The sequence below is a fragment of the Neopelma chrysocephalum genome, unplaced genomic scaffold, assembly GCF_003984885.1.
Source record: "Neopelma chrysocephalum unplaced genomic scaffold, ASM398488v2 Primary Assembly neopelma1_23b, whole genome shotgun sequence".
NCBI lineage: Eukaryota > Metazoa > Chordata > Aves > Passeriformes > Pipridae > Neopelma > Neopelma chrysocephalum.
Window position 1 is genome coordinate 9,847,566 of NW_020897692.1, and position 24,665 is coordinate 9,872,230.

The following is a 24,665-nucleotide window of genomic DNA, read 5'->3' on the forward strand; positions in this document are numbered from 1 at the left end:
GCGAGGCGGGCGCTGGCGGCGGGGGCTGCCGGGGCGCCGGGGGCGGCGGGGCGGCGCGGCGGGCACCGGGCGCGGGCACAGCTGCGGGCACCAGCTACGCCGGTGTCGCCGCTGCCGCCGCCACCGCCACCACCGGGCGGATCCCGTGCTTCTGCCGGAGCTTCTTTCGGTCGCTTTACTTTGGCGGCCCGGAGCAGGGACATTATGCCGAAGAGAAAGGTAAGGCGCCCCGGGCGTGCGGCGGGTCCTGCCTCCCCCGGGCGCGGTCGGGGGCCCGAGCGGCGGCCGGTGGGCGAAACGCGCATCGGGGCCGAGAGCGCCCGCCGCTCTCCCGCCGCCCCTCCGTGCCGGAGCTCGCGGATGGCTCCCGAGCCCGGGCATTTTGCTGCCTGTTGCAAGCCCCCTCCACCCCGCCCCACCGCCTGTTTACTTCTCCGGTGCCGAGCGGGGCGGTGTCGCCCCCTCCCCGGGGGGTAAAGTCGCGATCACAACTCCAGCCCCCACCTCCCTCCTCTCTTCCTCCTCCCCCGCCGGGGAGAAGCGCCGCAGCAGCTGCGGCTTCGCCCCTGGCCCCTGGCAGGAGGAGTTTCCTGCTCACAAACTCCGGCGTCGCGGCGGGGAGGGGGCAGCCCCCACCCGTAGCGGCCGGATCCCGCCGCCGCCGCTTCCCGCCGCGCTGGAGTGATGGCTCCGAGGTAAAAGGGAGGAGGGGAGAGGCAAGCCATGTTTAAAACAAACTACACCCTTCTCCTCGCCTCCCGCGGCAGACCCGTATGTACCAACTCCAGCGCCCATCCGGGCAGGGCCCCCAGGGGCGGGGGGCGGCGCCTCCCGAGGGAGCGCCCGCGGCCCCCGCCGCGCCGGAGGAGCCATGGCGGGGTGCGGGCCCCCCGCCGCCGTCCGGGCACCTCGGGGCGGGCAGCCTCCTCGGGAGGGAGCTGGCTGTGAGACCGCCTTCCCCAGGGGAGAGAAACTTGGGTGGTCCTTCGGCGGCCGGGCTCGGTGGCGTGGGGGTTTTTCTATCCCTCCCGTGCCTGCTGGAGCCCGGAGCCTTGGCGGCGCGGCCGCCGGGAGCGCTCCGGCGCTGGCAGGAGGCGGGCTGAGCCTGGACGGTGGCAGCCGGCCCCTTCCCGCCCCTGTAGGGCCCCGCGGGTGGGCGGCCGAGGAAGGCCGTGCTGCCGGAGTTCCTCGCCGAGGACTTACTGCCTGCCTTCTGCAGGCGCTTAAGAGTGTAACGAGAGACTTGACACTAATGCATGCTATGACAAAAAATGATAGCTGCAGTCCTTTTAACTAGGTCAGCCAAAGCAGAGCAATTTGTGTTTGTCCCAAATGTCACCTATGACCTCCTAATACACCATATCTGGGCTGGGGCTCAAATCTGTTTTAATAAAGTTACAGGTAGATGATGCCTTCCAGGTAACTCAGTGTTTACTTTTTGTCCTGTGCTTATTGCTTATGGGATGTATCAAAATGTCAACTTGGCAAGTGTGCAGTTGAATTATTTAATTCGTAGTTGAGGACCTGATTCTGGTTCTGAAAATGGATACAACCATGGGGTTGACTGCCCTTATTGGAATAACTGGGCTTGAAGTCAGTGAGTGTTGGGTGGTTTTTCCTCCTTCTCTACTGTTACTTCACCACTGTGTGTTTCCATGCTTTTGTTGCCATTGCTTGTCATCAGGAAAAAGTTGAGAATTAGCCTGTGTCAGTAGGACTCTCCACAACTTTTGAAACCTTCTTAACTTCCTACCCTGTTTCCTTTGCCCTTCTGCATTCTTACACTAGAGATGTTTCAGGCTGTCCTTCATAAGTGAGGTTAAAGACACTCCTGTAGGTTTTTGTGGTTCGTTGTGAAATGTTTTATAAGAGAAACCATCTTTGAGTAGAAAGTCCAGGAGAACATATTTCCTTTTTGGAAGACCACAATAAAAGTAATAAAATCATTGCACATGGGATCAGAGCAATGGAAACAAATTTTAATGGTGCAGTAAATTTTGTTTTGCTTAGTATTGTATGGGTAAACATTTACATTTTAAGATTATGTATGAAGTGGGTTCCAGGCAAAGTGTGTGATTAGTGGCTTTACTTTTTTAGAAAAGTAGAATTGCCATAAGTATTTTACAATAGTCAATTTTATTCTAGAATAACATCCACAGAGTGAGAAGTTCATGATACAACAGTAGCTGAATAATTACATCAGTCAGCTTCGACACAGAGGACAAACCCATCACGTGCATTTAATAGTAAATTCTTCTATTAAAACACTCTAACTTATAACAAGGCTTGTAGCACTGAAAATTTTATAAGGAAATAAACATCAAAAGTCAAAATGAGAAATTTTCACAATTGTGGGGGGAAATTAATAATATTGCAAAAAGGGTTTAAATCCACCTGTATCTATTTTTGTGTATCCTTAGTTATCTAAACTGGCTGGTTCTTTTTTGTTTGCTTTTCTTTTCATCTCTGATGTTTTTCATCTCTATGTAGACTCAAGTCAGTGGCTGATTCCCTGGCCTTATGTTCATTGTGAATACTATGAAGAAAATAATGTGGGCTGTCTCTGTTTCTCTAGAGGGCTGTGGCCCAGGCTATTTGGATATCGTTGCTCATTGCTTGAGGGTCATAGAGGAAAGGAAAAACTTTCCGTGTGTTGAGGTGGTGTTAAATACTGTGCTGAAGCAAAAAGGTGTTGAACTGTGGGCTGCTCCTATCAGATTTCTGCACCCTTCATCTGTCGTAATAAAATGTTGTGGTGTACACACAACCTTTCACAAGAGTGGCATGCCAGTGTGGGATAAACCAAAATGCTTGTTGTGGTATTGATAGGAACGAACGCCTTGAAATGGGTTGGGGTGTTTTGTTTTGTCACTTGTCTTTCTGGAATTAGCTGTTTGATCATAGTGAAAAACTCCTTGACCTTGAAACAGCCCCAGTAAAGATATCCCTGTGTTATCCATAAAAGGATGAAGAACCATTCTGTACCTGATGACAAGGAGAATCATGGTGTGGTCACATACACCCATGTGCATAAGCATCCATCAAGTTGAACAGCACTTGGCCTCTTGAAGTAGAATGTGCACCATCTCTGAGGGATGTTAGTAGATCAAGTGGTGACTTGTCCGGTATTGGATGGGGAGCCTGTCAGTTAGTTGGAATTGCACTCCAAAATGACCCAACTTTTTCTTTATTCTGAATATCTGAATCTATGCAACACCACCTGCACTTGTTTTGAAAATGCTTGGAGAGGAATCAGATGTGAGGACTATAATGCAACTTCTTAAGCCATCTTTTTTTTTTTTTAGTGTGACATATTTGAATATTGCCATTGTTTGAGACCAAGTAAAAAATATTTTGTTCTAATTAGCCATTTCAGTAGGTTATTAGGTAGCTCCATGTAGTTAGGAATGTAGTTTGCAGTATTGTTGATGCTATGAAGATACAGTAGAGAACATCTGTGGCAGGTTCCTGTTCCATTATGCAAATTCACTTTCTTTAAAGTCAGAAGTACTAGTTGGTTCTATTTACTGCAGGAAAAAAATCTGCTGAATTTTTTGCTTGTAATGCTGCTTCTTTAGCAGAAGTTAGAAGGTACCATATTCAATGATTGTCCTATCATAGTGCATTTCTAGTTACCTGATCACATGATGGGTTTTTTTGTGAGACTCTTACTAGTTGTTTTGCCAGTCAGGTATCTAGTCAATATGTTTTCTAATCTTTGAGCTTAAGTGAATGTTCTTATATGTACAAACTGAGAGCTGTTAAATTCCACTTATGCTTTTTTTGTCTGGACCTGAACTGAGTTCTCTTTGTAAAATTCTTCTGCATGTTTGAGTTTGTATTTCTGAAGTGTCATGAATATTCAAAGAGAAATGTTGTTCCTTATCCACTAGTAGAGGAGATGGGGCACAGAAGTAAATTGCTGAGTTGTTGGAATGGTCCCTTTATTCTGGATTCTCAAGTTAAGATGACTGTCCTGATGTTTTATTCCCCCTAATGAGCACCACCTGCACTTTTCAGTGGTGCATTTGTTGTTACTTCACCAAATTTGTCTTCTTCCTTTGTGGTGTGTACATAGAAACTGAGGAACTTGCAATAGTAACCTATTATCTAAAATTTTTATTGGAGCAACTTGTATGTGATCAAACAATTAACTAATGAAGCTGAGGTCCTGCAGGTGACAGCTCTTTTTGCTGCAGCTCTGAATGATCCTGCTGTTGTTCTTTGGTCTGTGGAATGAAGTCTAGATCCTCTGCAAAAAGTAGCAGGTGAGTTTGTGTTCATGATGCAGCAGTATGAAGCATACTCAAGTGCTGTTCAGCTCCATTTCATGTCCCTTTCCATGTTTTGATACTTCTGCTGTGATTCAGTCCATGTCAATTAAACGTACTATATGTAACATAGTGGTTTTTTTTCTAATGTTCTGTTCATTTTGAAGCTATTTGGCAGAAAAGAAGCTCCAGTGATGCTATGGGGGCCCACACTTTCCCAATAAGTTGTTTCATCAATGGGGTTGGAAGCTCTTGCTCTGTAGCAGAGAATACAATAAGGCACACTCTGTTAGCAGTGAGGTTCTGTATTTCATTTCACACTCTGTAGGTGATTATGGAAAAGAAAGGAAAAGGGAGCCTGTACCAGATCCAGATGTCTTGGCTAGTGCCTTCTCCCCACTCCTATTTTGTCCCACTTCTTTCTCCAGACTTTCACTTGAACTCCCCCTGTGTTTCATGCTGTTTCCTCCTTTCTCCCTGTCCATGAGAACTAAAGCGAAAGTCAGAGCTCTGAAAAGGTAGTTTCTCTTTCCACTTTTTTAGGCCACTCCTAGGCCACTCAGTAACTACTGGAAAACAGGCTAGGCAACAGCAGAAGATGACCTTTGTTGCATCTGTCACTGATACCCCTGACTTTGACAAATTTCTACCTAACAGGTCAGCAGAGTCCTCAGGTGGACTTCTACCTTCAGCATCCTTTGCAGGGACAGGTAAAACAATTGCTATGCAGAGATGCACTTAACATTTGAGCAAGGAAAAGAGAATAGATGTGCCAGAGCATCTTAAAAGATTGCAGAAGCTTCTAATAGAAGGGAGAACAATGTTTTGTCTCTTACAATTTTAGAAATTGTGCCATTTGTACTGGATTTTTAGCTGTTGAGAATTTTAAACCTTGATGTGTTTAAAAGCAATTGAAAACTGCTTAGTTGGCCTACTCCAAGAAAGCCAACTAAGTCAGTTGACCAGACTGACTCAAAGGATCTACATCTTTCATAGAAAAATTAAGCAGAAAAAACCACAAACATTTATCTGTGCATGGTATGCTTAGATACAATACAGTGTAGCAATGTTGAGTGGCACTGAAGAAGAAACATGCTTGAGCAATGCTGCTGTGCCACATAGCAATAAATGATGTATACAGGGCTGTTAAATACATGCAGCAAATACGTGTCCATGTTTTATCTTAGAGACACTTCAGCTTAGAAAGAGCTAATTGTATAATTTTAGCCGCTATTATTAATGTTGTTGTTGCTGTTGTTGAGTTATGGAGATTAAAAGTTCGTTGTCCAAGGATTTAATGGTCTAAAACATTTCTGATAACTTTATGCAAGTCTGTAAAAATCTGATTCATTAGGAATTGATGGTAATGTATATAAATTTTCTTCTTAGACTCCACAGAAATATATTGGACTTAATGAATGGGAAACCTAAAAATTCTTAGATTTTCACTGATTTGTTGGTTAAAAAACATTTTTCATGCTTCTTGGGCACTTGCAGCATTATATCTGATGAGGTGTTGTTAGCAGTACAGTCTACGGTAGTACAAAGTATAGTCTACTTTGCAAGTCTTCACCTCTGAGTTCAGCACTAGCTGTGCACATGTAATCTTTTTATATGTGGTAGTTCAGTGCTCCAATGTGGGCAGTACTATTTTGTATGCTAGAGTATTGGTATTGTTAAGTTTAAAAAGTAAAAAGCCCTATGCGTAAATGGAATGTAGCAGATATATGCTATTTAGTTTAAGGCTGCTTTTCTTCTGTGTTACTTGAAAAGCTTCACTTTCTCTGCTGTTCAATACCTAAGCAACAGCAGTGTATAGTCATGGTATGTTCCAGGGTATATCATTCCTTTAGGGAAATTGTATGAAGTTGAATTTTGCTTGACAGGATTGTAACATTATCTTTTGTGTAGAGTGTAAGTAAACCAAGTCCAGAGATTTCTCTGGAAAGTTAGCACTTTGTAGGATCATAATGGCCACCATCTATTTTTTATTCTTTAACTGCACTAAGCTAGCACAGTGATTTATCCCATGTCCAGTAGCCAAAAAGATGATTTAATGTGCTGTACTTACGTTTCAGGCCCTCACCCTCTTAAAGCTTGTTTACTGAACAGATTTGAATGTGAGTTGGAATTTTTTTTTTAAATCCTGGATCATTTTACTGCTCCAAGTTAGAGATGCTGCACAGTGGCACAACAAATGTGTGGTAACCTATAAGAAGGCAGCAGGGCTGGGAATGAGCCACTGACTGCACATAGAAGTAAGATGCTCTTATACCAATTTCATTGTCAGCAAAATTGGCAGTGTGGAACTTCAGTTTGGACTGTAGTTCAACAGATAATTTCAAGCTGGCATATACAGGCCAGAAGAAGCAATTCCAGATGCTCATTCCTGTCCTTATTCGAATTTAACCTGTAGGATGTCGTATTTGTTTGAGGTAGTTTTTGGCCAGACCTGTCTGCTGATCTAGTTTCTCGTGGCACAAAGAGTTAAGCTGACAGGAATGATTAGGTGGGGAAGAGCAGAACTCTTCCTAGCAGTAACCAGACATTCATCTTTGATTTGATTGTCCCTAACTTAGAGTTGCTAGAGGAGTATTCCTTAATTCGTTGGAATAATCAGAACAACTCAGCTTTCAAATTGTGTCCTTGCAGCACTGGGGGCAGGAGGAGGCATCCGGCTTGGTTTTTATTTTTGGTTTTTTCCCTCCTTGGTGTCTTTGGAAGCTACCAGTTTTCAATTAATTGCTGCTGTAACTTGGAGATACAGCTCCTGTCTTCCCATAGTAAAGAGTGGGTGTGCTTGGTAACAGTGAAAACAGCAAATATAAAGTGCTATGTTCCCTAAGAACTTTGGAATCTGTCTACCTAAGAGAATTCTGAATGTTCCCATCAACGCCAGCTTTGTTGGGACGGTTGGGTATGTTTGCTCATCCCACCTAGCTTTCTCCATTGACTTAATGCTACCTGAGTTAATAGTACCAGAGAGTGCTTCCATACTTGGAAATCAAAGTCTAAGGACATTTTTACCTCTGCAGGGTTTTGTTCCTCTCAAGCAGAATTGAGGAGAGGTGTTGGTGCTCTGTTTGTAGTAGGAAAACATCCTTTATCTCTGCTGCGTTGTTTCTTCCTTATCCCACCTGTACCCTCTTGGAAACATACTGCTTTATTCTTCTCTTGAAGTTGCATTTAGGTTGTCTGTGAAGCTCTTCATTCTGGCTGATGTAGTAGAGCAATACTCCTGTTAACCACAGCTGTAATAATTATTATTGGGATGTAAGAGATGGATGTATTTAAGGCTTTGTCCCAGCTGTGGCTTTGGTACCTGCTATCATCATCTCAAAGGTTTGATGTTTTCTAGCACCAGTTAGTTGAAACAACAACAACAACAACAAAAGTCCTTTTTCTAGATTATTGTGGTTTTATCACAGTAATGTTCTCTGTGAGAAGAGGAATTATATACCTTTCTCAGTCCTTCAGCATATTTTTGTTTGTCAGAGGTGGCTATTTTTGGGAATCAGTTGTTACTGAAAGTAGTTATCGAAATGTAATCTCTAGATAAAATCTTTAGATAAAATATTTTTTTTTCAGAAGAACTTTGTGCTAGTTTTACTTTGCAGATCTGATCAGTTCTATTTACATACAGAGTTTGGAACCTAATCTTCAAGGTTTTAAAAACTGCCTCTGTACATAGACTTGGATGAGTTGAGCAGCTTCATCTCACTTCCAGAACTGTCATCAGATTTGAAAGGTCAGAGAAATAATATTAGGGACTGGATTTCATCCATCATATTTTTTGAATCTACCTTTTTAGGGCGGCAGTAAAATGGTTAAGCAAATATAGAGACAAGAATTTACTTACTACCTACCTGAATTTTCACGTCTGGTGTTCAAGGGAAACGGAACAATTTCAAATGCACTGTGCTCACTGCTCCCATGGTTGATCTGTATTTTTCAAAATGCAGCTGATTACTTCACTGTCTGGAAAGGGAACTGTCTGACTAATTTTAAATTACAATGCTGTTGTTTTTTTTTTTTAAATCAAAGCCTCTAGAAACTGCTCTTATTTCTTCACTCTACTATAGGTAGAAGATGATGTATTCAAAAAACTGACTACAGGGAAGAGAAACTTGGAAGGAAAAATAAAAGCCAAAACAGTTGTGAGGTTTTTTTAAATGTCCCATCAAATATAAATGCATTTTCAATTATATTGGTCAATCTTTGACCTCTTTTCAGTGAGAATAGCAAAACCTCAATCTACAATGAAGGAATTTCCTCTTCTGGAAAAGCATTTATTCTCTCTGGTTTTGGTTATCTAGAAATACCCCAGTCCTAACTTGGTTACTGTCTTTTCTGTTTTATCTGGAAGAGCATAAAGCTCATAGAGGTCAACGGTCAAAATTAAGGAATTTAATAAAATGCATTTTTGGAACCTACTTATTTTGTTTATAACCAAGCTGTTTGTAGTCTTATTTTATTATATATTCTTTGAAAATGCAATGCATGCCAATGAGTCGCTCTGTTTGGCTTGAATCTCTAAGCAAATATGGAGACTTTGGTCAGGAAGTGTTTTCCCTGATTTTTCCCTATTAACATGCAATTAGCATATTAATTCCAGGGATATTAGTGCTTGTCTTTATATTTAAACTTTTAAGTAGCATTCATCTTTCCAGAGCTTTATGATCTTGACATTCTCCCCTAAAGAATTAGAAATTTAAATCTTCTGCTTTTAATAGATGTAAGATGAAGGGATTTAAATTCTCAAAACTACGTTGTATAATATCTCATTGTAATAATTCTTAACAAAAATATTAAAATATTATATAGTTAAAGAACAAATACTTAAGCAGTGTTAGGGTCGTTTGATTTTTTTTTTTTTTTTGTGAAGTACGTATTTACATGTATATACAAAAAATCAACCTCATACTTCTTGGAAGAGAGGAAGACAGATAATTTCAGATAAGTATTAAAGAAATCCAACCACTAAATGAATTTATTCCCTCCTGGTTCTGAGAGAATTACTTTGTTGGGTTTTTTTGAATAGCAGCATGCATATTTTTTTCCCCATCCAGGATCAGGTTGGTAGAAAAAAGAAACGAAGGGGTGTAGTAGGAAGAATACCTTTTTCTTAAAATATTTATTGGAGGAAATTAATTTTACTTGAAAAGTTAATTCACATTGGCTTGACAGGGAACACTGTTCTATCCACCAAAAACAGATCAGAGAACTAGTTATAAGCAGAGGTTAATGATAAGATGCTGAGGGAGCTAAATGAGGAAACAATGGTTAGAACAGTGTTGCAGGAGTTGGTTGGTGTTAAATTAGTTGACATGCAGTTGTCATTGATCTAAACCAAGAAGTAAATAACATTTTAATTACATTTATGAACTAGCACAAAATTCAGAGCTGCTCTGAAGACAAATAATTAGAAGATGTAGCATGTATGGGGACACCTTTTATTGATTTAAATTTACTCTAATGCAGAGTTCTACTCAAAAAAAAATGAGAGGTGGAAAAATTTTTGGAAAATAGTGCAGTAAACTCTGAAAAAGACTTAAGACTTGATACATCTTCTTTTCTTGCAATGTAGTTTTTCTTGCAAGCTTTTACCTTACTTTGGTTGGTGAAATAAATAGTTGGAGGAATGACCAAAGCATTACATCATGGAAATTGCAGCTGCAACAGTGCACCAGGAAATCTACAGGCAAATCCCCTTGCAGGCAGTGTATTAAGATGTGGCTGAACCAGCTTGTAAAGGGAGGAAATGCTGTTCACAATGCTTATGTGCTAGGACAGTTAGAGCTTTCTGCCTTTCTAACTTCTTAACGTGGTAGTTAGAATGAAATTTGCATCTGGTTTGTTGTTTTTTTTTTCTTGTGGGTATGAAAGGACTAATTTCTGTCCCATCATAGCCAAGGTGTTGAGTTTCGCTTAGTAATAAGATCCTTCAGAGAATAAACAATCTATTTAATTTTATACCGACCTTCTGCTGACCATTACTTCTCATGTATTTGTATTCTCATTCTTCATGCTTTTTAATGTCCATTCATTATAGTACAAACAAAATATTTATCCAGAAGCTGGACACTGCAAGTTCAAATGTGTTTCTTTGGATCTCTCAAACAAACATCAAGGACTTCACTACTTTGGGTTACTGTACTCTCATTACATCGTGGTTATATTTCAGGGTTTTGATTAGAAAAAATTGAAGCTTTGTGGGTTTTTTGTGGTGCATCTCTACCAGGTAACCCAGCCTTAAGAACAATTAAAAAAGGAAATTTACCTGTATGTTCTATTAAATGTTTCCTTAAAACAGTTATCTGTTTTCAACTTAACAGTTCCGTGATGATGTTGGCATTGCAGATACTGCAGTATTGCCTTGGTTTGTGGAAACACTGTTTCTTATGTGTACTTCTCAGCTGGTGAAATGCAAGAGCTGTATATACAAATAAGCTCAATGTTAATATTCCTTTGGGTGTTTTTTAATGTTCTCTATAATCTATTAATATTCCTTTCTTTTCCAATCTGCTCAAAATAAAACGAGATGGGGGAAAATCAAATAATAATTAAAAAAAAAGCCAAACACTGGTAGACAACTTTCCAGATTAATCTTGTGGTTTGAAAGTTATGCAGCTCTAACAGATCTTACAAAGCTTAGTTTCAGCTTAATTTACAATCTGATTGCCAATGTGTAGTGCTAATTGAGATATGATACAAGTTTGTGGTCACCTCAACCAAAAACTTGCTAGTAGTTTAAATGTCAAAAGCATATTTAGAGGTAGCCAGTCATCTTCTTTCTTGTGTGTTCCTCTGTGGAAAAAATATCACTCTTATCTGTGTCCTTATTTGCTTTTTTATTTTATGTCTTCTCTGTTGTAGGCATCCATACAGCAACAGGTGCAGCAGGCATCTATAGGGACTGCTTTATGAGAGTAATACAAGCATGTGATGGAGTACAGCTGAAGAATTACTGAGGCTGGAGTCCTGCCCTTGTCAAATGATTCAGTGCTTGTATTGGTCTTTGATTTTGCTCCACAAAACTTGCAGTGTGGACAGTCCTGCTCCTGACTAGTTTATGATGTAAGGCACAGTATCCAGGGTGCATTTTGATGTGGCTGGGGTGTCTTGTGAAACATGGTGAGCCCTGGAATTATGTTTTACTCAGTACGTTTGGTTGCTTTGAAACCAGATGTCCTTCAGTAGTTTGTCACTTGGACATAAGACGGGGGAAAGGGTTCCTGTGGAAGCGTTAAGGGCAAGGACTTTTACGGTTTTGGTGGTATCTGCATAAAAGTCCTGTGACTCCAGATAGTAGTGCAGACAATCTGAGTTTTTGGCACACCAAGTTCTTCAAGAACTGTGCTTGGTGCAAATCTATTCATGTATAAATCTCTCTTTTCCCCAGGGAAAGGAAAAAGTACTGCAAAAATTAGTATGAAGAACCACATCATCTGGGACTCATTGGAATGTCTAAGCAGAACTCATAGAAGGGAAAATAAGTTTCTGTTCCTCTTTTAACAAGTATACTGTAGCCATATCTGACATACATATTTTTTGTGTGTGTGTCTATTAGCTGAAATAGATAGAATAGATGGAATCCCAGGCTGCCTGCAGCTGCCCCATGCCACTTCATTCTTGTCTGTTGTACTGGTTCAATTGTTTGTGCAGCTGTGCAGTAAAATGATTCTGCCGGAGCAGGGAAGACTATATATTTATAATTTGTATATATATTATAATATTTATACATTTGTTTAAGCAGCAGGCTATTTTTCAGCTGGATCAATTACCTTACTCATGACAAGGCCTCCCGTGCATCTCTGCCAGCATACTGGGGAGCCAAGGCCCTGGAGTATGAGTGCAGCCTTCAAATGCCTCGACTCGTAGTGATTGCAGAGAGGAGGAGCAGATCTGAAATGGAAATCAGAGCATGTCAGGACCCCTTGCTGCTTATTCGCACTGCTGGAATTATTACTGTGCATATCCTTCCATGGAGAATGTTGTGGCCTTCAGAATTGCTGTTGGATTTTCTAACTTGAGAGGGAATGCTGAGCTAAATAATTAGTTAACTTAAGTATGTCGTGTAATATATCCATATATTAGTTAGTACACAGATGTTGTGGTTGCACAGAGTATTTTTAATACAATTTTTTCCCCTACAGTTAGCCTCATGAGCAGCTTTTTTTAGTATGTTGTCAAGCAATCGTATTGGCATCTAAAATCAGACTGCCATGTCTATCAGAAATGTAGGAGACTTCTCCTTCATTAGTGCTAAATAGAATGGGGTAAATTACTGTGTGTTAACTACGCAGTATTGCAGACTGAGAGTTTGCTCCTGGGCAATTACTGCAAGGCTATTGCTGTGTGACAGTGCCATCCTGGGATAGTTTAGCCCTGTCTCAAAGCTCGGCGATTCCTAAAAGTGAAACAGGGTAAAACAGCCTGATTGTGGAGTGTCAGTCAGTTTAATTTAGTTTATGATGAGTTTTTTAGCTTGGCTTCCGAAGAAAATGAGTCATGCTGTCCTTCTGTCCCTACCGCTGTAGATCTTAAGTCTCTTGACCACTGTGAGGAAAAGGTTATAAAATCTCAGAGAACTTCTATATAACTAGGTGCCCAGGACATGAAGGATGCTATTTAAGTTCCCTCTTAGGGAAAGGGTGCAGCACAAGTTCATTAGACTCGAGAATATTCATATAGGAGAAACAGATATTATGAATTCATGGACTACAGAAAAGTTGTACACAGAGCACGTCTTGTATTGCGAGCTGAAGTTCTAGGAAACGAGACTCTATTAATAATTACTGACGGTGAACATGGAACTACTTGTTTTTGTTTTCTTTATGACTTTTGAGGCTCCCAGCATCAGACCATCAAGCTGTAGCAACTCTTTAGTAACCAAACTCAAAGGCTTTTAGAAATGCAAGCCTGAAAGAATCCTGCAGGTGACTGGTGAGGCTGCAGTAGCACCGGGGAGCAGTCAGGCTCCATTTTGGATGCCTGACTGTTGCTATTCTGAGTTGCTCTGCGCTGTGCTGTGCTGCTTAACTTCCTGCTGTTTTCAAGCTACTTAGATGATCAGTCCTCTGCTTTTTTTAAAGCAGCTGCTCTTGTGGCAAGATTCCTTTCAGTCAGGAGAGCACATAGTAACAAAGGCACATTTTATTCCCTGGGGGGGGATGTCTGTCTGTAAGTATGATAAGAGCCCAATGCCAGGAGAAGGCAGTGGTCAACTGCTGCAGAGTAGCTGGTCATTTTCTCTGCTCCAAACCATAACTGTATAACTCAAAGAAATTCCGTGTCAAAATCTGCGAGGAAGTTTAGGTTAAGACTGAAATGGAGAAACACGAGAAAAGATAACTAGCTGGCTTCCTTAGTGATTGAAAAACAAAACAGCAACCAAATTGCCTTCTCTGCTGCCTGTTAAATGCCTTTTTGAAACGTGCTGTTCTTGTAGTTCTCCTCTAACTGCTGCTGCTTGCTATTTATCCATTAATCACTTGCTCCTGGGTGGAAACCCAGGTATTTGCAAAATGGGAAGTAATACATCTTGAGTGGTAAACAAAAGACAGAAGCTTGATGTCACCAGCTCCTCACCTCCTGTAATTTAATTAACCTTTCTCTAGTACCTCTGGAAGACTAGTGTTAAAATGCTCAGGTTGATACTTTGTTCTTGAGAAGAAACATGTCCCTAGTTTTCCTGTCAATGTATCAGTGTTTTACTAATTTTTGCTCTTCTGATGGAGGAGGTGAGATATGAGGGACAGATACTTTTAAAACTTCCAGCTGAGTGGGGCTGAGATGAAAAAGGAGTAAATGAGGTAAATAAATCATTCATTTCAGTAATGTTATGGTTTTTTTTAGTTCATCTCATCACATCTCATAACTAGTTAAGTTTGTATTTGGGAAGAAATGTGTTAATTTTCTTGGGGATTTCAAAAGCCTTCACAGAGCCTCAGATTTCCAGTTCATACTGTTGTGCTACCAACAGCTGATAAGATGGAACTCCCACTGGAACCTGCGGATGCTTTAGTTAATTGGCTGGAGGGCCCATTGAGGGAGGTGTGTGTTATGATATGTATGTACCTGGTGTTCCGTCCTTGGGTTCTTGCTTGGAAAATCAAGACTGGTTTTGGTACAATGCTGCTTGTAAACACTAATGCAAATTTGTCAGGCTTCTTTAAGTTGTTGCAATATATAGAAAGAACAGTCTTGACCATAATCTTTGTTTTGCTGTTCCCTGCATGCTTTTCAGTCTGTAATGAAAACACTGACTTAATATTTTCTTTCAGTCTCCAGAGGGTGCTGAAGGCAAGGATGCAGCAAAAGTAACTAAACAAGAGGCAAGTATATATATTTAGATATATATAAATTTATTTTGGCATAGAGTTATTTAACTGGACACCTGCAGTCTTGCACATCAGAAGATTATGTGTTTCTCTGGCACTTCTATTGAGGTATTTTCGGTGGGAATAATGACAGTAGACTACATTTTTACCCTATCTGACATCATTTAGTTTTGGCATACTGGGGATTTATAGAACTTATTAGTACACCAAATAAATTTCAGAAACGTGTAGGGCTTTGATAGACAAGCTCTGGTGGATCTTGTGGCAATAGCGTAGGGTGTTACTGCCTGAAACTGTTGGTCTCTCTCTAGTGGATTGGCAGAAGAGGCCTAATGCACCCACCTCAGACAGTCTACTTCAAAACTATTCTTAGCTTAAGTGACTGATGGAAAGGTATATTGAATTAAGGTACCAGACTCTAAACTGGAGCAGCTGACACATTTGTGTGGTTTCTTTAACTGAGTTTGTTTAAGGACATAGTAAATTCTGTCAGAGAAGGCAAGGAGAAATGTGGTGATACCTTGATGTCTACAGTAAGTTTGTTAGTTTACTTGTCACAGCCTGTAGTAAAAAAACACGTAGAGAGTTGTGAGAATTTGTTTTCTTAGGTTTTCATCTTTTGTGGCAGAAAAAGTTAAATCAGGATCTTGAAAAGAATGGGTGAATATTCAAATGAATTAACAGTTAACTGCTCTACTTGTAAGCATATTTGAACAGGAAAATAGCAGGTAAACTATTGACATGCTCTGTAGTTTACTTGCTTGAAAAGAAAATTTTTTATAAGGCTTCCTGGGAGATTCTTAAGGAAACTAAGGTAGCATGAATTAAATGGAAGATTTTCCTAAGAATTTGTAACAGGTAAACTTTTGAGAAGAGAATGGAGAAGTGGTAGTTAATTTTCATAATGGAGGAGATTTATCAGTGAAGTATTGAAAGGATTTGTGTTTGGGCTTGTGCTACTGAATATATTCATTAATGATTTCTAGGAGAAGAGGTACTAGAGAAATGGCAAAGTTTGCTGGAGCTTGCAAAAAATACTAGGATAGTCAGAAGTGAGAGAAGATGAGACAGCTTTATATCGTTGGTAAATAAGTGATAAAATATCGAGCAGTTCAGTGTGGAGAAGTGCAAATTAATACGTGGAGGGAGGGGAAGACAGTGGTAGTCACCAGATCAGCTGTTAATTGGGGGAGAGATTGTAAAATCATAATGAACAGTTACTAGAAAATGTCAATAGTTCTAAATAGAATATAACTAGAAAATAGGAAAAAATACAAGAGGACAGAATAAGCATGAGTCTAGATTAATTTGTTGCATTCTCAGATATGGGACTACTAAATGGAGTTCTCCTGATAGAGGCCATGATAAAATTAAAAGGATACCCAGTACAGAGGATGCAGAGCAGCTTTTAAAAAAAGGCAAACAACCAAAACTAAAAAAACAAACAACACAATTTTTCTAGGATTCTTGATCTTTTGTATAATGGAGTTATGATAAAATAATTAGTAACACAGAGAAAGGCAATTAGGGAATTACTATTCATGAAACCTGTAAACAAGAAGAATCTAATGAAAGTAAGAGGCAAGAAGTTTAAAGGAAAGACAGTGGAGCGGTAAGGTTTTGCTTTTTCTTTTCCACACAGAGCATAATCCCATTATGGAACTCACTGTCACAGCATGTTATGCAAACTGAAAGTGTAAATGAGTACTAGGTTATTAGACAGATTTGTGGAGAAAATAACTCTTAGGGACTATTTAAACACATGATGTGTATATGATATCCAGGTTGGAAAGTTGGCAACTTTAGATAGCCAGAAGCTGGTTCAGCAGGAGAGTGCGGTGTGTTGTTCTGTCTGCTGCTTTTCATAGACTCTTCTGTAGATGTTTGCTGGTGGGCCAGTGTCAAACAGACTGTTGGATGAGTTGCTAGTGTCTGGGTTAGTACAGCTGTTTGGAGGGGGACAAAGATTCCCAAAGAACATTAAAATGTGACCGTTGCTGACTTGGCTCTAGTTCCCTCCTTATACTCAAATAACACAAAATAGATACAAGCTCCAAATGAGAGTTAAAATTACTTAGCTGCCAGGCTTTTTTAAGAACTTCTGGTTTATCCTGACTTTCTTATGGCAAAAAAGCCTGCTATGAAACTAGTCATGGAACAGTGAGGAACAGTTGGGAGATATGGGAGAGAATTATAATTTATCTAAACCAACGTATTATCCTTTAAAAGGTAGATGCCAACAAAGCATTTCAGTTCCTAAAAGCTGAGGGATAGAAATCATTGGTTAAGAAAGCAGATTTGTAAAAGACAGTACCTTGCACTAGGAGTTCTTTGATTACCTGACCAACTGAAATGCTTTGTTTAAGCTGTTGTAAAATATGCTAGGCTGCTTAACAAGCAGTTGATATTCTAAATTGCCAAGAAGAGAGGTTTACCTTTTTTTTTTTGTTAATGATGCATAAATATTTCATAGCTGAAAATATCTTTAGGTGGTTTTTGACAGGAATTCTATTTTGCTGGATGCAGATTTGAACTATTTACTACTGCTTTCCACTAGGAATACTTAAATGCCTCCAGTGAATATAAGTTACTGCTTTCTTCAGATATTAACAACAGCTTTTTCCTGTTGCAGGGTGTGTGGAGCCATGTTTTTCCAGCTCAAATTAAGTGCTTAATATGTAATTAAGTTGATATTTTAGATTAATTTTTTAAGCTGTGTTATGTTAGATATTTGTTGCAATTGGGTTGTCCCTTGATTTTGGCTACAGGTGTGATTCCAGTTTTATGACACAGACCATACTTTAACTCAGTGTAATAACCCTACTGTGTAACTGCGTTAATCTGTTTTAATTAATACAAAAATACTGTGAACAAACTAAAGAGCTAACAACTACTTCTAAAACCTAACTGCAGTAATAAATTTATTACAGAGTGAAATAAAATCTAGTAAGGAAAGTTTCTTGAAGTGATAAAGCTGGAGAGAAACAGAATATCTGGCTTCCTTCTTTCCTTTTCAGAATTGTGTTTAAATAGAAAAGATAATTTCTCCCTCTCATCCTGCAGCTGTCTTTGTGCACCTGGACTCAGATTGAGTGTGTAGGGAACTGAGGAAGTGGAAGGACTTAGTTTCGTATTTTGAAATTTTAGCCCTCTGATAGCCTCTAGAGAAGGATGTTAACCTTCATTCAGCTGTTAATCAGATGGTATTTGTACCCACTATTACAAGTAACATCTGCTAGATTCTAGAAACATAATTCTGAGTATGTATGAGGAAGGTTCAGAGTTCTGTGCACAGGTAGTCAAGGTATTTGTGAACCTTTCATAAAGCAGAAAGGCACTCAGAAGTACTTATAAAAGGATGTGTGTGTGAAGTATTTAATTGTACAGAGATTTAGATGTTATAGTTCCTGAACAACTTTAATTTCTAATTTTCACGTCACTTTATCCATTTAAAATTTTGAGTGTCCAAAGTGAGGAAGATGCAAATTGTCCTTGGCAATAGACACATATTTTGGTAGAGGCATATTTTACCCTGTCCTGGTGAAATGACTGATACTGTATCGCTTTGGATACTTTTTGCTGTGAGCCTATAAAAATGTTTTCTTTTTTTTTTTTTCTTGTAGCCCACAAGGCGATCAGCAAGACTGTCAGCTGTAAGTATGTAGAGCACCTCTTGGTATATTCTTTTCTAGGCACTTATAGTTTGTCAGACCAAACAGGTTTGTTACATTTTCCTTGATTCAATTTTTATTCTTGCTGAGAGGTATTTAAGAACTCTAGCACTGAAGTTATCTGTGTTTCCTTGGCTTCAGGTTTCAGGTTGTTCTGACAAAAGATGTATTTCCCCACCTCAGTGCAACACGGTCTTTTGGATGCAGTATTGACTTTGTATCGTTTTGCAGGCTGATGTTGGTCGTGGAAATGCAGCTACTTTTCTGGGAAGGAGAAAGAGCTGTCTTTCACGGACTTCATTTGATGTCATTGCTAGTATTTGGTTTTAGTTCCTCTTCTCTGTTAGGACATAGCTGATGGTTTGTGATTTTTGGTTTTTTTTAATAGTTGTTACTAATCTCCACATTTTACTCTTAGAATGACCCCCAAATTACTTTTCTTTTCTAGATGAGTGAGCTAATGCAAACAGCTGTGAATAGAGATGAGGTGCACTTGTGCATAAAGGCTTTTCTAGCTTTTTCTAGATTCATACTACTGAGCAGGAAGTAAGGGAAGCTGTGGGGTGGGGACAAGCTGAGTGTGGAGGTGGCTGACTGGCTTTTGGTCTAACACGTTGTGCAACTAAAAATGTTTTATAGAAACCTGCTCCACCAAAACCTGAACCCAAACCAAGGAAAACAACAAAGGTAAATAACTTTTTCTTTAGTTACCATCATTGTAGCCAATAGTAAGCAAGTATACTCCTCCTTTGCATGGCAAACAGTTCAATTTACAGCATTTTTTGAGGCATGGGCTCCCCTGCCCTCTCTGCAGCTCCCTGCCCCTCCTTGCTGGAAAAAAACCACAGATTAGATCATTCTTTTCTTTTTGTTCCACCCCTTCCAGGCCTCATTACTGGCCCAAAGAAAATGTCTTGCCTGTTTGATATGCAAACCATGTTAGTTTTTAGTGAATGGCTAGTTTAAGAAGAATTTTTACCTTTCCTGTACCTTTCATGAAAAGTACAGGTTTGGTTGAGTAAGCTCTGCCTGAGAACTGGTAATTTCTACAAAAGGATTTGGGATTACTCAGTGCCATCCTGTTTTCTTGTCTAGAGGGGCAGTACTTCATTTTGTAGTGAGAAACTCTTATATGTTCTTGAAGTCTGACTGTTGTTGAGAATGCACAATTATAATTAAAGGTGAAATTAAATATATTTAAATTGAATGGTTTGGGTTTTCTGGGCCATTTACAGTCAAATTAAAATCCTGTTAGTGTCTGAAATACCTTTTCAGATTTCTGCATATAAATCATGTACTTCAGAAACTGTAGATTTATTTGTGCCTAACAGGGATGTTAAATAAGAGCAACTGCTTTATTGAAGAAAAAACCCCACCCCACATGTTGGAAACTGACATGTTAGCACTCCTCACACTTATATTTTTCAAGTCCTTTTATTGGCATCTCAGTTGGGCAAGTACCAGAATACAAAGTCTGTATGTGAAAGTAAAACTCCAACTTTGAATGCTTTGTGATTTATCAAATTAAATTACCAGTAAAGTCTTCCTGGGTCCATCCTGCTCCCCTCTTAAAAAGAGTATTAATAAGGAAGGGAATGTGGTAGCTTCTATAGCTTCAAGTACATGTGAGATGATCTCAGTGTTACAGACTCAGTCTAAGTTGGATGAGAGATGTTTGAAATTCATTTCAGGTGACTCGACATTACTCTTAAGTAAATCTTTTATATGATAATCTCTTTTTTCCAAAGTCTAACTGAATCACATTTTAGGGAGCACATTAATCTTGGTATCCTAAACACAAATCAGCAAAAGTGTGTACTCAGTACCTGCTCGCAAACCACCAAATATGGTACAGATTCGAGATAATTTTTAGTGTTAAAAGCTTGCACATTATGAATTTACTAGGGCAACTTCTTAGCTTGCTCTTCTGTAGGTGATCAGAGTTAGGACTATGCTCATAGCACCAATAAGCTTCCAAATGATACACCACAGCTGCTGTGTAACATTGAAGCTGAGGGGTGAAAGAAGTAATTCAGACTGCCCTGGAACTAGGATTACTGGCATTCCCTCCCCACTGCCCCACTCCTCTATGGGGATCAGTGGGGAAAGGTAGTTAATGAAGGGAGACAGACCTTAATATCCCCATTCACAACTACTATTGCTATTTTGCATGGAGAATTTAGAGCAAATGATCCCATGAAAGATCTCCAGTGTTTATGAGAACTGCTTTAAATACTAATGTAAAATATTAAATGCAATACCATTTAAATTTTTATCCCATTGCACTTTAAATCCTTATGTCTCTACTAACCTTTAGATTGCAAACATAAATAGGTATGTAGAGCAAGGATTTATGAAAAATAGTAGACTTGAACATATGAATTGTTTAAGAGCAAATCTCCAAATAAAACTGTAGCTGTTAGAATAGATCCTTTTGATAAAATCTGTTTTGTGTTGCTGCAGATGGAATTTTATCGGTGTTTGCCATGTTAGTGTGTTGGTTGGTTCTTTCATTGACATGGTATTACCATCACAGATGTTATCAAAGTAATAAAAGGACAGCCAACAAAAAGCTTAATTTTTAAAATCTAATTTAATATTTCATGTTAATCGAAAATGTAGTGCTGTTACACAAACAGTGTGGTGTTTTTGCTTGACTGAATAAGCTTTCAATGTACTGTAATTGGATTTGTTCACACAGATATCTTGTATATACCTCTGTATAACACAGCTCAGCAATACCAAAGTAGTCTGATGTGGTTTTATATCCCTGTAAAAATACGGAGAAACATTAAAGATGCAGACACCACCGTTTTCTAGAAATGTTGAGAGTCTCTATAACTTCTGTGGATTTACATTTTCCAGGTAGCCTTTAGCTGGTTTTCTGTTTTAGTCCATCACATGCAGCTTGTCAAGATTTGCTGTTTAGTTCACGTAAAAGTTTTTTTTTTATAAAGGTGTAGGGTTCTGGCTACTCATACAGTGTCTGTACCCATGTTTTTAATCTTCTGTCAGAAGGAACCTGGAACAAAGGCCAGCAAAGGTGCTAAAGGGAAGAAGGATGAAAAGCAAGAAGCTGCAAAGGAAGGTACTACACCATCTGAAAATGGTGAAAATAAAGCTGAAGAGGTACTTTCCACACATACCTCTTGCTGATTGAATCAGTGTATTTTAATTATTCAGCCTTTCAGACATTGCTAGCATGTTCATAATGTTTCTTTTTATTGCCCATAATGTTATTGCAGATTCGCATCTCTCGCTCAACTGTTAGTGTTTCAACATCCAGAGGTGCCCCACCCAGCACACTGTCAGTAAAAGGGCAGATTGAAACAGTGAAAGTTAAGGGTGCGGTAGAGCATTCAGCATGTATGCAGTGAATAGAAACAGGTGGTAGTGTGGTGCTTTTCAGTATGAACCATGGAGGCTGACAGGTAAGGCTTGTATTGCTTTTGAAAAGCTGGGACCAATAAGTTAAGAAAAGTGTGTGACTGTACCTGTTCCAGTTGCGTAAATGTCACGTGGACATAGGTTTGAAACTGAGCAGTTGCAAGTAAGAAATGTCAAAGGACTAAGGATAGTTTGGGTATTTAGGTGCATAATGGCAATTTACTATAGTAATTTAATTTCTTTGTTTCTTCACAGGCTCAGAAAACTGAATCTGTAGGTGACAAGAATGAATGAAATATCATGAAAATTTTGGGTTGATTTTATGTACCTCTTGGACAACTTTTAAAAGATATTTTTATCAAGTATTTTGTAAATGCTAATTTTTTTAGGACTATGATAGTTGACATATTAAACTGTATATGAACATTTCCCTTCTCATAACAGTGCTTTTAGAAATTCCCATTGTTGCCAAGTAATATAAATATCAACTTAATATTGCAAGGTATGTGTAAAATTGGATCAGCATTCCATACACTTGCTTTAAGAAATTAAGTCTTGTGCATATGGTGATGTTTTTACTGTGCGTATTTGAATTTTTCATGCAGTTTTTCTAGAGCAATAATCAGTGGTGCTTTTGTACTTAGGGTTTATGTGATTTTAACGAAACATGGATAGATGTGGCCACCTGCTGACTATTTTGGGTTCTTTTAATGGATTAAAATAAAAGGTCTCCTTGCCTGCAAAACTACAGCCTCCTAATGTTTTCTCTAAATCTGAGGAATGCCTTACTCATATCTTCGACTGTTATAAGGAAGACTAAATGATTTAGTAACAGTTGTTTTGCATGCAGTCTGTTTGCTTTTTTCACATATGTCTGATTAAAAACCACCCACACAGGAGTAGCAAACTGGGATTTTCAGTGGCCCACAACTTAAGGGACTTACAGATACACTCTTCATAGATACATTCATCAGGTACACTGTCACAGAGTGAGTAGAGTTGCCATACTCTGTCAGGATATTGCATCTGTAATGAGTTACCAATACAGAATGATTTGCTTGTTTGATAGAGACATACAGTAATTTAAAAGTAGCTTTGTTTCTCCCCCACTCTCTTTTTGTTAACTTGCACTGTACTCTGTGGAAGCCTTTCTTTCTATCTGCAGCCTCAAATTTAATATAAATAGTAATTACTGTTCTGCTTCAGCTGAGGACAGTTGTTAATACATTGAAATCGCTGTTAAACAGCGCTATATATTTGGTACCTGGTAGAAATGGAACAATGAAAGTTATTTTTGAGGTGATTGTGATAATGTGGTAGATTAGCTAATGATTTTTAGTGTCCGTGTTTCAACTCCGCAGCTCATTGTAAGCACCTTTTACGATTTTTCTCCTTCTCTTTTCTCTAGGGGCCCTGGTATTTCAATTGTTACTTCTGGGGTGGGAGGGGTCAAAGAAAAGATGTTCTCTGTTCTTCAGTAGCATTGATTTGTATTGCTCAAGTGGTAGCCATTATGTCTGAGGACACCTTTTGCTTGTTTAAGTCAATAAATAAATGACTGTTCCCTGACCTAGTGTTCTATTTATTCTTTGGGAAGAAATCTCTCATTGCCTTTTCTAATTAAAACTGAAAAGAAGCCAAGCATATCTGCACTTAAAAGTTGAAGCTTGATTACCAAAACCCTTCATGCTAGTTAGAATAGGAGTTAAGACCTGCATTGAGATAAATGTCACATCCATTTTTTTGATAGGCTTGCTACATCCACAGAAGAGGAGGCTATTTTCTGCAGCATAAACTCTGTTTTGGAAGAAAATTTAAAGTAATTCTCTGCTTTCGGTGATTGAAGGCAGAGAGCTGTAACGAAAACTGTAGCCAATGAGAGGTCCTTAATGTTACTCAGTGATGTGTATTTGGTAGTCCTACACAGTACTTCAGATTTGCTTTCTGATGGACCCTGTTGAAAGTCTGTTAGTTTAGAAACTGCAGTCATGGGAAATTGAACTGTGTGAACTTTTTCACAGAATCATCAAAGTGCTGTTTCTAAGCATTTGTCAATTTATGGGGGTTTTGTTGCTCTCTGTGTGTGTAACTCTGATCATTTTGTTTGGATCACCAAGAGAGTAATTGCCTTAACCTGACTAGACAGTGGGAGTTCTTGAACTGGGCATGAGCATCAGAAGACACAGTTCTCTGGACTTATTTTAGGAGAGGTCCTTTTACGAAATGCCTAAAAAGTGGGCAAAAGTTGGGTCCTTATACTAATGGTACAATATCCTGACCTAAAAATTTTGGGTCAAAATTATTCTGTTGTCTCAACCAGATTAGGAGATTCAGCTCAATGCCAGAATTCCCTTTGAAGCATTAAACAACAGAAGATCCACTTGGGTGAAGTGTAGTAAAACACACATCCTGCTGATTCACTTAACATTCCTGGCTTTTCAAAAGTGCTTTGTAAATGTGTTGCTTTCCTGTATTTTTTCTCTACTTGTCAAGTTCTCAGAGAAATCTTCAAAGCACTGTATCAAGTTCTAGAGCACATTTTTAAAATAAAGTGGTCACACATTCAGATGTATGTAGCGAGAGTCTTCATGAGCAGCTGGTGATCCACAGAGTGCCTTCAGGAAGTATGTGAGTAGTTTAGTTGTGAAGTGGCGCTTGAAAGTGCCAGGTGCTGCAACTTTGCCATAAAGAAACTTGCATCATCAGTATTTAATGACTGGCTGCTCTACATTTGAACACAAGCTTTGGAGGGATCCCTGAAAAGTGGTATTGTGAGATGTAACAGGTGGGTAATTCAAGGTACATTAAAAAAAAAAAAAAGGAAGGATAGACCATTTTTTTTTAAGTTTGAAGAAGGCAGGTACATCAGAAACAAGACTTAAAGAATGATCAAAAAGTTACTCTTGAGTAGTTATAGGTTCCCCTTTCCTTAGCTTTATATAATTGCTCTTGGTTGTCACTTTCTGCTACTTCCCTGTTGTTGACTGACCTTG

At 39.2% G+C, this 24,665-nt stretch overlaps 1 protein-coding gene across 3 annotated transcripts; it reads left to right on the forward strand.

The window, feature by feature from the left end:
• The first annotated feature begins 6 nt into the window (after positions 1 to 6).
• HMGN3 (high mobility group nucleosomal binding domain 3) lies at positions 7 to 23,241 on the forward strand. 3 transcript variants are annotated; one of them, XM_027696853.1, is made up of 6 exons: positions 7 to 219; positions 14,558 to 14,608; positions 18,238 to 18,267; positions 18,925 to 18,972; positions 21,301 to 21,373; positions 21,928 to 23,241. In XM_027696853.1, the coding sequence occupies exons 1-6, from the start codon at positions 205 to 207 to the stop codon at positions 21,939 to 21,941; spliced, it is 231 nt and encodes a 76-aa protein (XP_027552654.1). In that variant the 5' UTR covers positions 7 to 204; the 3' UTR covers positions 21,942 to 23,241. The 3 variants fall into 3 exon arrangements, with proteins under 3 accessions (XP_027552654.1, XP_027552648.1, XP_027552643.1); XM_027696847.1 differs by having other exon boundaries at positions 28 to 219; positions 21,301 to 21,414; XM_027696842.1 differs by lacking the exon at positions 21,928 to 23,241 and adding an exon at positions 21,531 to 21,921 and having other exon boundaries at positions 28 to 219; positions 21,301 to 21,414.
• The last annotated feature ends 1,424 nt before the right edge of the window (positions 23,242 to 24,665 follow it).

Excerpts from the sequence above, each read along its gene's own strand:
- HMGN3 (XM_027696842.1), top strand. Across the intron at positions 18,268-18,924 it reads GATCAGCAAGACTGTCAGCT|AAACCTGCTCCACCAAAACC; the intron begins GTAAGTATGTAG and ends AATGTTTTATAG. Across the intron at positions 21,415-21,530 it reads GTGAAAATAAAGCTGAAGAG|ATTCGCATCTCTCGCTCAAC; the intron begins GTACTTTCCACA and ends ATGTTATTGCAG.